The sequence below is a fragment of the Alligator sinensis genome, unplaced genomic scaffold (assembly GCF_000455745.1).
Source record: "Alligator sinensis unplaced genomic scaffold, ASM45574v1 scaffold546_1, whole genome shotgun sequence".
Classification (NCBI taxonomy): Eukaryota; Metazoa; Chordata; order Crocodylia; family Alligatoridae; genus Alligator; species Alligator sinensis.
Window position 1 is genome coordinate 2312763 of NW_005842061.1, and position 17010 is coordinate 2329772.

The 17010-nt window shown below is 44.2% G+C and overlaps 1 protein-coding gene across 3 annotated transcripts in view; it reads right to left on the reverse strand.

Annotated features, from left to right (window-relative positions):
• The window catches only part of LOC102375051 (putative hexokinase HKDC1), a 42880-nt gene extending 42144 nt beyond the window's left edge, over positions 1–736 (reverse strand). For 2 of the 3 annotated variants that reach the window (XM_025203534.1, XM_025203536.1), the window contains exon 1: positions 580–732. In XM_025203534.1, the coding sequence (XP_025059319.1) occupies positions 580–721 (142 nt within the window). In that variant the 5' untranslated portion in view covers positions 722–732. Of the gene's footprint in view, positions 1–579 lie in introns of all 3 variants that reach the window. The other variant, XM_025203537.1, reaches the window with a different exon arrangement.
• Positions 737–17010: the final 16274 nt, after the last annotated feature.

Genomic DNA, 17010 nt, shown 5'->3' on the forward strand with positions numbered 1-17010 from the left:
CTTCAAAATCAAAATGTTATATAGTCGTCAAATGGCATTTTTTCTACTGGACTGTAGTGGGGCGCCTCATCAGAGTTGCTTTGAGCATTGCCTAGCACCATGGCTAAGACTAAACTGATATTTTCATGTTCAATAATAAAGGTTTTTGTGGCCAGCCAGCCACGTTTCTGATAAAAGCAACGTCCATACATAGGCACAAAAGACATTGTACATAGTCATCTCCTCTGAAAGAACATTTTATCTGAAATATATAAGGGATACTTAGAAATAACTTTTTGTTCATAATCCACAACTGACTTTTATTTGCAACACAGCTATTATGTAAGCACTATGTAGAGCTGAGTCATCCCCAAGCTGCTGGTCTCCCCCTATTATGGTCAACTGCAGCATTAACATTCTCTTGAAACAAATGGAATGCTAAAATGGACCTGGCACAGCATCAGAGCTATGTAGTACTGATCTGTAGTTGCCAAGATATTCTAAGCTTGAAACAGTTTTGAGCTGCCAAGTGTTTCAGACCTCCTGGAGCCTTTTATTCCAAATCACAGTTGCCTTGATGCATGCACAAGGTTCACTCACCTGAGCCATCAGGTATTGATCGTACAAATGTTGGCAGCATTTTTACTGCAGCTGTCGGGTTTGTGTCTCTTCCAAGGCCCTTCACCATCTCTGTCTGGAAGCGAGTCATCAAGTCAAGTAGTACATCATCAGAAAGACGCATGTGATAAAGGTACCTGTCGACCTGAAACAGGACATTCAGGACATCACTATTTACTATCTCCAAGATAACAACAAGGTGCCTTTAGTCAGGGATTAGGGCACCTTTGTATAAGGCACTGTATAGACATACAACAACAACAAAATCCACCCTAAGCATTTTACACTGAAAGTATATACCGGATGCTTCCTTCATCCTTACAAGGATTCACTAAGGCAGGATTTTTCTGCCCCTCCCTGTCATTAATTTTGAATTACACAGAAAATTGCTTTGCTATACAAATACATATGTTAAGGAGTTTAGTGAAATAATATCAGTACAGAGCTAACTATAAGGATCTCTTTCAGCTCTGCCACTAACTGAATGACCCACTTCACTGTTCAGTCTCATGTTATATCTATAAAAAGGAAGTAATGATATATGTGCCCAACCCATAGACACAGGAGAATTACTTAAATGTATAAAGATAATCACAGTGGCTACATGTTAGATGAGTACTAACACTGCTTGTTTGATCCTGCTCCCCCAAGAGGTGGGGAAGAAAACAAGTCTATAATGGCATTCCCAAGAAGTTAAGTGGAAACAGGGTCTAGGAAAAAGGCTTATTTTTTCTATCTCCTTGTCCTCCTGAATGCTGCATGCCCCCGGAGGCTGGCCACTTTCAGCGGTGGGAGGGCCAGACAGTTGACCAGAGTGGACAGCTATACCTGACTCCCTCTGGCAAGTCCTCTCTGGTGTATCAGGCAGCTGAGATAATATGCTTATCTCCCTGGCTGTGAAGGCAGATGGCAAGAGCTATGAGGACAGTGTAGGGCATCAGTTCAGGTGCAGCGCCATCCACAGTGTCTACACATCTCAACACTCTTGTGCCACTGAATTCAGACAGGCCTGGACAAGAGAGTGAGAATGACTCTGCCCAACTTTTCCTCACTTAAATCTAACTCACATGCAAGTTATGACATATCCCCCCCCTAGACACACTCAAGTCCTGTGGCAATGGGCAAGAAGCAGGTGTGAATACACTGGGAGCTGGAGCTGCAGATCTGCACACAGGCAGCTCAGGACATAGGGTCACTTTTCATTGTACTGAAGCAGTGCAATATGGCAGCCCCCACACTGCTTACCTCCCTAGCTTGAAGAAGGGGCTAGAAAAGGTGCCCTCAACATTGTGTGCTTCACCTTGACCCTAGTTAGCATACCATGACTGATGGGGATCCCACTATATTGGTAATTAAAAAAAAAAAAAAAAAAAAAATCACACAAAAAGACAATAAAAACAAAGGTGACACCACTCACCATTGGTGCTTCGAAGGTGTGCACGCTAATGGACTCTACAACAGCAGATAAGAGCAAAAGAAGAACAGCTATAGTTAGTAGAGAACTGGCCAGATTCAACATTCAGATAGGAACCCTGAGTGAAACTCGCCTAGGTGAAGAAGGACAACTCACTGAACAAGGAGCCACCTATACCTTCTTTTGGAGTGGCTGTAGTAAAGAAGAGCAACATGAAGCTGGTGTTGAGTTTGTCATCAAAACACAGCTAGTCAGCACGCTTATAAATCTCCCAAAGGAAGTGAATAACAGGCTCATACTGATGACATTCCCACTGTCTGGGCAAAGATGTGCAACTATCATCAGTTCCTATGCACCCACCATGACCAACCCAGATGTGATTAAGAATAAATTTTAAGACCTGGAATCTCTTATCAGTTATCACAGAACTGCTGAAGGCAGACAAGCTCATCATCCCAGATGACTTAAATGCTAGAGTTGGTGCAGATCACCAGGTATGGCCAAGCATCATTGGAAAAAAAATGGCCTTGGGAAATGCAACAATAGGCTCCTCCTGCTGAGAAAATGTGCTGAACATGACCTCCTTGTCACCTGCCAAACCACAGCAAGAAGTCTTGGATGCATCAGCGCTCCAAGCACTGGCATCTCATTGCTTATGTCATCATCAGGAGAAGAGATGGACAGGATGTCAAAGTGACAAAGGCCATGAGAAGTGCAGAATGCTGGACTGACCACAGGCTCATAGTAGCTAGGGTCAGGAGGGGGAAGGGAGCAAAGAGAAAAAAAGGCAGACTGCCCATCTCCTGAAAAGGGGAGGGCAGGGCGGGGAAAGAGAGGCAGGAAAAGTTTCCATCTCTCGGTCTCCAGAAGTGGGAGGGAGGGAAGGGGGAACAGGGAAAAGTCCACCAAAAGTCCAATTCTCCTGAAGGGGAGAGAGGGAGGGAGAGAGTGCCCCTACCTTCTGGGGTATAGGGAGGCAGGGGACGTATGTGTCTGTATCTGCTATGGTTGAGGGGAGGGGAGGAGAGGATGGCAGGGGGCACGTGCAGCAAAGCTCCCTGGGTTGTGCAGTGCACGTTGCCCCCACAGTGCTCTGCATGGGACCAAGCCCCTCTCACTTGTGCTGGAGCAGTCTGCTCCATTCTCCTGCCAGTGCTCTGTGCCCCCTGCCTCCAGTTCCAGGATCTGAAACCAGACCCCTGCATGCCTGCTGGGAGTGGCGCAGCGCAGTGCTGATGTTTACATATGGAGAGCCGGAGCTGCTCCCGGCTGGCTGCAGCTGCACTGGGAGCAGCCAGCTGGAAGCTGCTTCTGCTCCTGCCCCGGGACACAGGGCTCTGGCTCCAGCTCCTGGGAAAGCAGCCAGGAGCTGAAATTGGAGCCCTGGCACTGTGGTAGGAGCCACCTAGCTAAAGCTGCTCACCCATCCACCTGGAACGGCATGGTGCAGGTATTGCACATTGCAGCAAGGGCAGGAGCAGCTTCCAGAGGGCTGTTCCTGGTGTGGCTGCAGCCAGCTGGGTGCTGCTCTGCACCCCCTGCCTCCAGCAGCAGCAACTTGTCTCACTCCTGCTGCACCACATCATGCCACTTCCAGCAGGCACAGGGGGTGGGGTCCAGCTCCAGGTCCTTGAACTGGAAGCAGGGGGCGCAGAGCAGCACCCGGCTGCAACCACATCAGGAACAGCCCCGTTAGAAGCTGCATGCCATAGGAAAGCATGCCATAGGAGTGCAGCTGCAGGCCAATCCAGTTACTTGGCAGGCTGGATCCAGCCCACAGGCTGTATTTTGCCCGCCCCTGAACTAAGGCTTTCAATCAATGCCTGGGAGAGGTGGGACTTGCAGCAGCCCTCAGCCAGAAGTATAGGAGAGGCTGCTTTGCTTCACCTTCAAAATGGCAGCCCTAGCCATGATACAGCCGTGAAATCAAGGACCCTGGCCATGTTACAGCCGTGTAATTGGCTGCCGAGGCCCATAAATTTGGTAGGTCCCTATCTATTAGTGAGGAGGTAATTGATTGACCATCTCAGGTAGACATTAACATCTCTTGCTGATCCTCCAGTGCTAAGACTGTGAAAGCAATTAACCTGTTGTCAAATGGTAAAGCACCTTAAACAGATGCTACACCAGCAGAGATCTACAAGGCTGGAGTTTCTCACACAGCTCTGAAACTGACTGAACTCTTCCGCCCAATGTGGACTCACGGAACTATACCCCAGGAGTACAAGGATGCATCCTTTCCACTTGTACAAGTGGGCGATAGCAATAGGCAATCCTGCGACAACAACTGGGGCATCTCCTTTCTGTGAACAGGAGAAATGCCAGGAACAGAACTCCAACCTGTACATGACTTTCACTGACCTGACAAAAGCATTTGATACAGTCAGCTGGGCGAGCCTTCAGAAGATCTTAGCAAAATTCAGTTGCCCAGAGAAATTAATCGCATTGGTTTGGCAATTCCATGATTCACTCAACTTGTGGACAATGGCAAGTTATCTGAACCACTCGCCATCACCCATGGAGTCAACGAGGGCTGTGTGTTGGCCCCCACCCTCTTCAGTATGATGTTCACTGCCTTGCTTACAGATGCCTTTCATGACTGTGACACTGGGATTGACAACAGATACTGGACTGAGGGCAAGTTCTTCAATTTGATGATGAGACTACAGGTGAAGATGAAGTTACAAGTAGTGACTGTTTGTGATATTCTGGTTTCCTGATGACTGTTCCCTGAATGCCAAACCCAAGTCTGACATGCACCAGAGTATGGGTCACTTCTCTTCAGCTTGTGACAGCTTTGGTCTCACAATTAACACTAAGACAGAAGTGATGCACCAGCCTGTACCGAAAGTCTTACATAGAACCTACCATCACAGAGAATGGCCAAACCCTCCAGGCAGTGGACAAGTTCACCTAGGCAGTACACTATCATGTGCAGTTCACATTGATGATGAAACCGATGACAGAATTGCCAAAGCATGGTCTTTGGCAGACTATGTGCAAATCTGTGGGAGCATAGAAGCATCAGCCAACAAACAAAACTGAAGGTCTACAAAGCCATCGTGTTGCCAGTCCTGATGTATGCATGTGAAACCCGGACAGTGTACAGACACCATGCTATGAAGCTTAGCCACTTTCACATGGGCTGTCTGAGGAAACTGATGAGGATAAGATGGCAAGACAGTCCCAGACACTGAGGTTCTCACACGGGCAGGCGTTCCAGGCATCCACACTCTGTTGATGAAATCACAGATGATATGGGCAGGCCATGTCACCAAGATGTCAGATGAGCGACTGTCAAAGACAATCTATGGTGAGCGAAAGGATGGAAAGCACTCTCAGGGAGCCCAAAAAAACATTTCAAGGACTCCCTCAAGTCATCCTTGAAACATTTCAACATTGGCCCCAAGTCTCAGGAAGATCTCGCTCATGATGGTTCCATCCAGTGAAGCCTCATCCATACAGGAGCTACAGCCTATGAGCAGAGGAGAACTGCTAAGGCAGAGCAGAAGCACAAACAGTGTAAGTCTCACAACAACAGTATGTCTGCCATTGCTCAAGCAACCCAAAGTGGCATCTCTTGCTGTGCGCGCCACAGACAGTTTAAAGCACAAATTGGTCTGATCAGCCACTCGTGCTCACAGAAACCAAACCAACCAGTGATGTCACGGCCATCTTCAAATACAAAGGACAAACAACATGCCACACGGCCTATTTTAAAGATGTTTATCCCAATATTAGCAAAATATTATCTAAAAAAATATTAGCTATTTATCCATCCAAATGGTTCTGGCTTTTTGTTCCACACAACATTTCTGTGGGAGTCTTGGTCAAAATTCTCTCTCTCTCTCCCTCTGTGCATGCATACACACTTATAAATCTTTCTGTGTGTTCAGGTCACAAAGAACTAAACAGGAATACAGCCTCAATGAGGACTCTCAGAATGAAACTACACTGGCAGTTTGGTTTGACCTTATGGCTGCCTTCAAGTCCAAATCCATTGACCATCTACTCTGAAAACCTTGATGCTTCAACCTAGCTACCTTCCAGCCCAAGTCCAGCAGCTCCACTGAATCTGCAGGGTTCAAGACTGAGCAGCCTCCTTACCCAGCCCTCTCTGGAGTTCATAGGGGTACTGCCAACCTTCAACACTGGAAGTCATCCAGCAACATTCCCACAACTCCCTGGTCCTGACTTCCAGCCCTTCTACACCTTGTTCTATGTCTCTCTTAACCAGAGCTAGAGCTGAACCCAGGAAAAGAGACAACACACATTCCTAAAACAGATAAACTCAAAGAACAAATCAGCAGCATGCATCTAGATGCAGTGCAGGCACCAAGGTAAATACAGACAGAAGGGACAGCTCACATGGTGGACACCCAAGTCCTACATTCAAAACTGTAATCCTAAACACTCCCACTCAGCTGTCCTAGAACACTAAACTTCCTGGGAAACATCCTGATTAAATTTAAAGTTCCTGAGGCACCAAGTGTGTGCCAGCAACTACTACCATCCAAGGAGCTTAGTGCCCATCTCCTACCTAAGGATACAACTTCAGGCACCATGCAGTGCAGCATATAGATGGAAACCCAAGCTAACTCCAGAAGTAGTATGGTCATGCTAGCTCAGAACTCTGCACAGGCTAATTCATCCAGCTTCTGAAAGCTTTGGTACCTTTGTATATAAACATAGTGATCCAAGACTTAATTCCTTTGGTAAATATTACTTCCGTGACATATGACGGCCACTATGCTGTGTACTCAGGACATACTGCTTTAATCAACTTAAAATATTTCTACATTATTTATGGCAATGTTTACAATTAAAGAACATCAAATGTAGATAGCCCTTTTTATGTTTAATTACCGATATATTCTATAGTTACAATTATAAATGTTATAAGGAAAAAGGAAATGTGAAAATAAGATAATTTGCTTGTGTGTGTGTGCGCATGTGTATACTTTTATATATTATTTCATTCCATTTTCATTAAGGAAAGAGTTTGCTTTGATGTATACACACACACTTCAAACCAAACAGCTCCCTCCCCCCCATATATATCAAAGCAAACTCTTTCATTAATAAAAATGGAATTGCCTCCCTCCTACCTCATGCAGATGCACAGACACAGTATATATATAAATTGAGAGTTTGACATATAAAAATGAAATCTCATGCTGATCTATTTACTTTCCTTGAACACTTTTAATTGTTACAAAGCAAAAGCAACATAAAAAGAACATTATTTAAGTTGCAATGACCTTTGCAACTTTTCTTTTGTTTTGTTTTTTTCTTGGAGGAGGAAGAAGCTGTTGGTTTGTTTAATGACAGTCATCCACACCTTGTTATGTTATTCTGAAGGTCAACCCATTAGGCCTGTGCAAGTAGGCAGCTGTTTAATCCAGCTTTGGATCTGTCCACTTCGGATTCCAGGGATTCAATCCGGAGCTCCAGATCGGGTTCCCACTTTGATCCAGCTGAAACAGCTTCGAAGCCGCCTCAGAGACCCAGCCATAGGGTATAACGGGGAAATCAATGAAATATCTATAACGTTGTTGTTTTTTGTCTGATTTGGATGAAACTTGCAGGGGTGGTAGCCTCTGCTAAGAGCATGAATCCTGCCACATTTCAAGAAGATCAGTGCAGGGGTTTGGGGGGAACTGTACCCCAAATTCTTGAAAGCAAAACTCATGTCACATCTATGTGTTACACCACAGGGGGGTGAAAACTGCAGGGTTGGTGGCACCTGCTGAGGCCACAAAGCCTGCCAAGTTTCAAGGTAATAGGTGCAGGGTTTTGGGGGAAACTGCACCTCAAGCTGCTGACAGGCAAAACTCGTGCCATGGGTGCTTGTGCGACTGACTGCCTCTGTCTTGGGGCAGTTGATTGTCTGTATTGATTCTTTCCTCTCCTTAGTCTGTGGTTTTTTAGGTGTTAATCCTTGCTTAACTGGCTACATTAGCTAGCTACTGTGTATTGAGCTGGTCCCTGAGTGAATCATGATTGATTGGTAACTGGTAATACAGTAGCTTAGCAGCCAGGCCTGCAGTAGTTCCCCCTCCCACCCCAAGACAGACACAGTTGCACAAGCACCCATGTCACGAGTTGTTTTGCCTGTCAGCAGCCTGAGGTGCAGGGTCTCAGAACCCAGAAGCCCTGCACCTATCTCCTTGACAGCTGGCAGGCTTCATGGCCACAGCAGGGACCACCATCCCTGCAGCGCCTTAACACACACAGTGTCACCTATGTCACGAGTTTTGCTTGACCGCAGCTTGAGGTGCAGTTTCCCCCAAACCCCTGAACTTATCTCCTTGAAACTTGGCAGGCTTTGTGGCCTCAGCAGGAGCTACCATCCCTGCAGTTTTCAGCCCGCTGTGTTGTAACACATAGACATGACACAAGTTTTGCTTTCAAGAATTTGGGGTGCAGTTTCCCCCAAACTCCTGCACCGATCTTCTTGAAACTTGGCAGGCGTCACGCTCTCAGCAGAGGCTACCACCCCTGCAAGTTTCATCCATATCAGACAAAAAACAACAAAGTTATAGATATTTTATTGATTCCCCATTATACCCTATGGCTGGATCTCCGAAGCAGCTCCGAAGCGTTTTGGAAGCTCCAAACTACTTCAGAAAGCCTAACGAAGCCAGTGCTTCGATCCAGACATGCCAAAGCGTCCGAAGCTTCTCTGGATCCAAAGCACAGTCCGAAGCCTCGCACAGCTCTACAACTCATTCAACTACTGAAAGCAAGGTAAACAGAGGGCCTTGTTAAACTTCACCTATCAGGTTTTTGCAGCTCCCAGGTTGTTAATGAATTTGAAGCAGCTACACTTCAGGCCAGCAGGGGCCTGGAGGAGTGAAATGTAAGAATCCCTCCCCCTCCTATTCTGGGCTTCCACCTGCCCTCTGGGCCTCCCCCAGTGTCCCCTTCCCTCAACTACATTCTCTGGGGAAGGGTTAATCTGCCTACCCAGCCACTCCCTTTGCCGGGCAGCTGCTGTTCTGACCCAAGGAACAGCAGCTGCTGTGGTGCCACTGCCTGGCAGGCAGATTAACCCCTTCCTGCCTACTCCCCTGGGACAGATAGCATGGGTGGATGGGTGGGAAGGTAGAGGAGGGAACAGTGAGAGGAGAATCCATATGAAAATCTTGAACCAGTTTACCTAGCATTATGACCTAAAATTATTTAATTAAAGGGGATGTAGAAAGTGATATGGACTTACCACAGGCTTGAATTTACTAAAGTGATTAGGAATCAATTTTAGCAAAACCTAAAATAAGTTGCTCTTAAATCAAATTGGTTTAACAACATTGGTTTAAAAGACAATTGTAAGTAACCAGTGCAATGAATAGACAAAAGCCTAAAATTAATTACATAAAAGAACAATTCTTCCACTGACATGCATACAGCTAGGGATGTGGCTTTAACATGGCAAAGGAAGAACCGATCATCTATTTATACAGATTCCCTTTTTCCATTGTTTCTTCTAATTCTACCAACCTTTCACAGGTTATGTTCAAAGGTGATAAGCCCCACATTTTTATATCAGGGCAGATGGCAGACTGAGCACCTGACAGTCTAAACAAGAGTCTTGCCATTAAACCCTGAAACAGCTTAGCCAAGCTGCAGACAATCCAACTTCCTCCCCTTCCCCACAGTTTATACTCAGCTCGCTGCAGGAGGAGCTGCTTTTAGGGTTGCGGTGGTACTCAAACTGCAGTTGGCTGGACTTGGAGGCACTCTTGTAGAATTAGCCAAAAAGTGAGTTGAGCCTTCCCTCTTTCCTTTTTTGACCTTTAAAAGTCCTTTCTTTGTTATCCTACTGAATTAAAAACATCAATTCCACTGTCCTAAGCAACTAGTGACAGTACAGGGGTTTTGTACCATAAAGAATTTCCCTGTGGCATCTTAACCATACCGCTTGAACAAGAACCCATCCCAGGAAGGACTGAGCAACTCTTGAAATAGTGAGCATTGAGGCAATGGGAGTGCATGGCTAAGGTTTAAAGGGGTCCCACCCACCCCCGCATATAGAGTTTTGTACTTTAATGTGCACTCTCTTACTTTACTTGTTGAGAACACTGTATGGCCACAAACACTATTAAAGTTTCAAAGGAGGTAAGCAGCTAAGGAAACAGAAGTCCTGGTGGTGATAATATGGGGGTTCGTTCATTCATTTAAATGGAACAGGAGATGAATATGTTGGCCAGTTCTATTATCAACCACCTATCTATATTCATGTAGTGCATTTCTGGCTCTTAATTAATCATCCGCAGTCCCATTTAAAACCAATGGGCAGAAATGATCCAAAGCACATATAAGAAAACACAGACAATAACACAGCCAGGACCATGGGGAAAACATCATGGTTCATCATTATTAAATTAGAAACCGTTGAAAAAGTTATATTGGAGTACATTGAGATAGAAAACATCATTGCACATAAAAGGCAGATGACCTGAAGCTTAAGTTACAGGTATGGAACAAAAGTTAAGTATTTGTTCTCATCCCAGCATGTACAGATACTTGGTGTTCTCTGATGTTTTCGAAAGTGGTCTCTCATGGCAGTGGTGTGCGTACACATGTCAGTGTCCATCCCCTTTAGTACTTGAATCCTTGGTCATGCCAAGGAAAGTTTACTGAAGAGGAAGCCTCTTTCCCCTTCTAGAGACCCCCCCCCTACCGCCAACACACACTTCTCCAAATAGACTGATGGCAGAAGTATCTGGAAAAAGCGATTAAAAAAGAGTCTATGCCTCCCCTTTTGCAGAATTCACACCTTAACCATTTGTTCACTTTAGGAGGGTGGGGGAAAATCAGATTATGATGATTTTGAGGTTTAAACACATGTATTGCAGTCAATGTTCCCTCTAAGGTGTAGCGATCCGTGAGTGTGCCACTTCAGTCCTGCCTCTTAAGAGGGAACCTTGATTGCTACACCTTAGAGGGAACATTGCTGGTGAGCATCTCAAACCCACCAGTCTTCCCTCCCTCCTGTTTCCGCACCAAAGCTGAGAACCTTCCCCTTGCCCTGAACCAAGTCTTTTCTGCTCAGTGGCTCCAGTTCTTCCCCTAACGATGAGATTCCTCTTCATCTTAAAGTTCAATCCTTCCTTTAAATCCTGAGCCTCAGTCCTGCCCTGCAATCCCATGCCCTCCGAGACTTCCTTGGCCTGCACAGTACTTCTCAGCTGTTTGTTAATGGAAAGAACAGCCAAATCCCCTTTGTGTGAGGGTGAAGCCAACAGGGCTCAGGGCGAAGCTCACCCGAAGGGGCTGGGGAACGGAGCAGTTCCCCGGAGCCAGAGGATCCCACGCTGTGCCTGGCTCTGCCGCAGCCCCAGCCCCCACCTTGCCTTGGGGGCTGCTCCGGCTGGGGCTGTACTGTCCCTCCCCATGGGGATGCCAGCGCGGTGAGGAGCGGAGCAGGCCCCGCTCAGCTGAGCATTAAGTGTACTGAGTGCAAGGGGCGGTGCCCAAAGTTTCTGGGAAGCCGCAGCCCTGTTCCTCTCCAGTAAGGTCCTCAGCACCAGGGGCAACTGTCCCCAGCCACAGCTGGCAGCAAAGCTCCTCTGCAGCCCTGGGGGAGGCCCAGTTCCTCCAGCTGTGGGAACAATTCCCACAGTGCAGTTATTGTGCGGCAATGTTTTTTATTGTGCACAGCTTAGAGGGAACCATGATTGCAGTTCTGTTTTCTCAGGCTGTTTGGACAATTGCCTTGTTTAGCTGACAATTACCAACTTTCTAAATTACTGCCCCCAAGATAAGTAGCCTCTTTAAAACACAGACGCCAGAAAAATCCAGCAGACCATCCTACAATCTAATCTGATCAAAGATTGGAATAGGGTTAAACTATCAAATCATTTAATTTTAAAAGACAAGAACATTTGTAAACAGCTGGAAAAAGTCTCTACAAGAAGTCAAATTCTACTTGATCAGCTTCCCTCCCATCAGGCAAATACAACAGTGTTTAGGGTCTTTGTCTTGTCTATAAATTACAATGGTAACCAGAGGAGGAAATTCAGGGATTCATTGTTAAAATCTTGCCACCAAAATTTAAGAGTGCAAGGAAGAGGAAGAATCCCATCTTGCCTAAGTGTGGGACTAGCCCCATGGTGGAGCTTGCATCACCTATGGAGATCTTGAATCATTTCCTCTTGGGCCTTCACCCAGCTGCTTACTTGTGCTCCTGGATTGCTTCAGGTATGTTAAAAGCTGTTCTTGGGCTTCAAAACGGAGTCCTGTGGATTTCCCCTTGGTCATAGAAATAGAATTAAGTGTGGGACAGGGAGAGAGGAAGGAATTCTAAGGGATTTGTCAAAGATGTAGAGAAATAATTTGAGGGGGGAAATACTTAATTGGGGTTTTAGATGGAAGCATCTTCAAGCTTATCCTAGTGCCTTCCCCCTAAAAAAAAGGGCTTTGCTATCTGCTGTGTCCCCAAGAGAGGGCACTAGTAGTTAGCCTGTTCCCACACAAAATGCTTTAAATTGTTGTCTTGGACTCAGCTGATTATTACTAACTAAATCTCACATACTTGTATAATATTAACCACCTGGGTTGAGATTTTCTAAATAGAAGATTCAGGCATACATCTGCCTTTACCAATAATGGATGGCATATCCAGATTCTGACAGGTCTGATCCACAACCCACTAAATATTACAGAATGATTTCCATTGATTTAAATGGGCTTTTAATCCAACTCCCTTCACCTTTGAAAATTTCCACCTTTGCTTCTAAATCAAATTGATAAAAACATAACCAAACAAAAGGCTGCCTCATGCTTTAGATTCAGCCACAGTGGAATTCTGGTAAGCAATTTACTTCTTGACCATTAGTTATGTTTAAAAAACAAACAAACAAACAAACAAAAAAAACACATTACTATTTCCATCCCCCTTATTGAAAATTATTTACATAGCAATTGGTAGAGAGCTGGTTTTCATTATCTATTACTTTAAGGTTATCAGTTCTGTTTCTATATAGCTTTCAGGTCTGTTTTGGGACCTAAACACTTCTGCCATTTTGCCCAGGACATATCTTCAAAAACCTGTATTTTGCTTGAACACAGTAAAACATTCTCTGTTCTTTTATAACCCAGGATGCGAGTCTTGCCAAACAAAATTAGATCTTACCTTCTTAATCTGATCTTCTTTTAGTTTTGTAAAATAAAAGGCAACTAAATGTACAGCAAACATCTTCTTGAAGCGTATTGATGTCTCAGTAGTCCCAGTGCTCAGTCTGCAGTGAATAATTAATTCTAAAGTAGCAGATTTTATTCAGGAAGTGAGAGCTAAATCAAACTTCAACCAAGCAATTTCCCCCAAAGTGAGATGTTAAAAAGAGTTCCCAGGAAATCAAATCCAGGACTAAATCCATTCAGTTAGTCTAGTTCAATGATTAAGCTTCAGTATCTCTATCTACACCCCTCCAATCCCTCCCCTTTCCCTGATACACACTTTATTGTCTAAAAGGGAGCATCTGGCTAGCTGCCAAGATGGCAGGGCAAAAAAAAAAAAAAAAAAAAAGAAAAAGAAAAAAAGAAATGATTTACTGGCTCACTTAGGAATTTTTACCATTTAACAATCCAGTCACTACATAACGTTCTTTGCTTAACTCGTACCAATATAGCCAGCATTTGACACACTTCATGGAAAAGAGTATATGACAAACACAACTTTAGAAGATTACACAGAGCCTTTGGAACTGCGGACGGTTGTTTCCTTTGCTTAGCATCCCGGGTTTTCAGACAAATTCTTCAACAAGCTCAAGTCCAATCGACTATGAATCTATTACACACAGGACACTTCTCCCTCAATCCTTACCCTTACCCTAGCACAATGAGGCTTTCCCCCAGGCTATGATTTCCACAATTCCCAATGCAGAGCAGCCTTGAACAGACTATTTTCCTTTGGTCTATGCTGGAAACAAATTTTAAGACCAACCTACATCCTTAGAGTTGCAGAGCCGAGGAGAAAAATTAACCCCTATTTAGCAGTTTCACTATTAGACTCAGACGTATTCTGGGTTACAAATTCCATTGTAACTAGCAGAGGACAACACTGATAGAGAGGACAACACTCACCTTTTAACTTCATCAGAGGTATTTGACCTTATACAGCTTTTGATAATTTCTAGGTCAAATGCACAAAAACAAGTGGATCAACTCCTTACCCAGTTTACCATGTTATTTGAGTCACAACCATGGCTGGCCAGTTAAATAGAAAGCATCACTTTTTAAGCTCTATTAATCTTTGATCAAGAGTTCACTGTGCCTAATACAGTAGGTTCAGTTTTCATTCTTTCTTCGGGAATTTAAATAGATGCCACCAGTAAAAGGTCTCAAAGAGCTAACTGAGTTACCAAGTAGATGATGAGTTTTGCTAATCAAGTGACATGTTACTTACTTCAGTCACTTAGGTAATTAGAGCATTCTTACTTCAGATTGGTAGGAAGGAGGGAAGGGTGGTGGGGAAGCCAAAACAGTGAAATACTCCCATTTCTATGAAATCTTTTTGTCAAAACAGTGGTGGCTTGATTTTCATACACACTAGGGCCTTTTCATGCCAGTCTGCACTGAAAAGTGATGCAAGTGCAAATGGCAATCAATCAAGTGATGCAAGTGCAAATGGCAATCAAGGTCAAAATTACCTTCAATTACCTGTACCTGGTTTTCCCAATAGAGACATTTAACCCAAACACAAGGCAATTACAACCCCTTCTCCTGACCTTTGCTTTGTCAAACAAGCCTTCAAAATTACCAAGTGTCATTTTATGGCTCTCCTCTAATGCTCCCTTTGCAGTCCCATTACAGGGGAGGGGATGGAAGTATTCCAAACAGGGCTCAGCAAAGCTGTGAGCTGGTTTGTACAGTGGTTTTACATTTCCAATGCTTAGGCAATACCCTAGAGAGGATACAAAAGTGGTGCTCGATCTGTCAAAATACTGGTAATGATAACATATAGTGTAGTTGCATCTTTCACCTCTAAGAAACCGATTGGGGACAATCTACTCTGAGCTTTTATGGATAGGTCGGAATTTTAATCTGAATAATAATAGACAGAGCTGTTACATCACCTCTTTCAAGGAGTATACCATTTGCCATCTGCTGCTCCCAAGAAGATCCTTGGGGCAAGGCTTGTGCTGGAAGGAGGCCCAGTGCTTGGAGGATACCCAATACACACTTCCTTTACCCCCAAATGTGGCAAAGGGTCCATCCTTTGGTGTCACTGCAGCACTTCAATGCCTTCACCGAGACATCTTCCCCCATTCTCTCCCAGGGAGACGTCACCCCACAATAGGGAAATTATTTCAAATTGAGTACACCATGAAAACCTAGGCCTTTCTCAATCGCTTGGTACCCTTAAAATATTGCATATATAGGATTCTTGTAGCTATTATGCCAAGTACTAAGTAAGGGTACTATAACCTGGGCAAGGACTGAGGATATTGTTCTTGTCCTGAACAACTTGCAGTCTAAAGCCCCGGGCCTACCATCACAGCACTCCACAAACGCAGGGGTCTGCCTCTCTTGATCCAGAGCATGGGCTGAGTTGGTTAGTAATACACTCCAAACATTTTGATTTGCTAACAAATAATTCTCCAAAAATTCATTTCCTCAAAACTGCTCCTGGGCACCAAAGTTCTCTTGAATTTTCAAATCAAATTTCACTTGATGTTTTTCAGCTAATCATTTGGCATCCTTACTTTGATAATCTGTGGTATAAAAAAATTCGTCCCTTTCTCACCCAGAGCATATCTCCAAAGCACCTTAGGACAGTGAGCTCAAAATTAGTGAAATAAATTTAATCTCCTTAATTTGCTAAATCTAATGGAAAAGAAAGTTGTTTAGATTTAGGAGACAAAAGTAGGGTTTCCCCTGATGTTGTCTTACCAGAAATTGCATTCTCTTCCAATTCCTTAATTTCTTTAATTTGTAGAAACTAGTTCAACATAATGCCCTGCTCATATCCACTTCTTAAAGTAGACAAAGTGAGCTTTGGTAGTTTAGCTAATCAACTCAGCTCCCATGGAAACAGTCTACTCTCAGCTTCAAGATTCCAGAGCCTTAGCTGAATGTCAGAGCTGGACAATAACAGAAAACAGTTTATTTCCCTAATATCAACTGCTTTGCTTCACAGATCTAATTCACTGAAGGGGATGACACACATAGATGAAATACATGTTGTCATACAAGAGACGCATTAGTAAGAATTTGTGAACCTTGATATTGCCTAAGATTCTTTTTAGAAATAAGCAGCATCAGGTTATGAGATCTGGTGAAATACAGATTTATATTTTCAAAGAAACTGAGTATACTAAAAAGCTGGAGCCCCTTTCCAAGCAGGAGATGCACTATCGGTCAGTGTTTAAAAGGGATGAAGATTGTACAGAACCAACCTCTTTAGGAAGGGAAAAAGCACACTGGTTTGGAGAAAAGTGCCTTCATGGACAGAGCTGCTGAAGTGGCTCTTTCAGCTGACAATTTACATTTTTGTCAGGGAGCCAGCATTTTCCCATTTAAAGCACCAGCTGAAATGAGTGCTGAGCTTTCACAACACAGGAACACACAGAACAAGCCCCATACACAAAATCATGACAGACCACTGAGAATTACCTTCCTGGGGTTTATCTGCAAGGAGCATGTAAAAATGTGAGGCTAGCATACCTTTGCACCATATCAGTTTTGATCAAACCATGTTGAAGCCAATTTGTCAGCGACATTAATTAGAACTAATGGCAGCAACACCATTAGCTCAGAAGAAAAGAAAACTTTTATGAAAGAAAGTCAGCCTAGAAATGCCTGAGTAAACGTCAGCGCTCTTACAACAGTTACTATGGCATCACTATGGGAACAAGCAATGAATTAAGCTGAAGTGCTAATCTCAGCAAAATACAAAAAGAATGCTCATAGTTACTTAACTTTCTTACCGAAAGGTCTTTTGCTCAAAATACAAGAATCTGGTTTATACCCACTAAGCACCCCACCTAACTCTT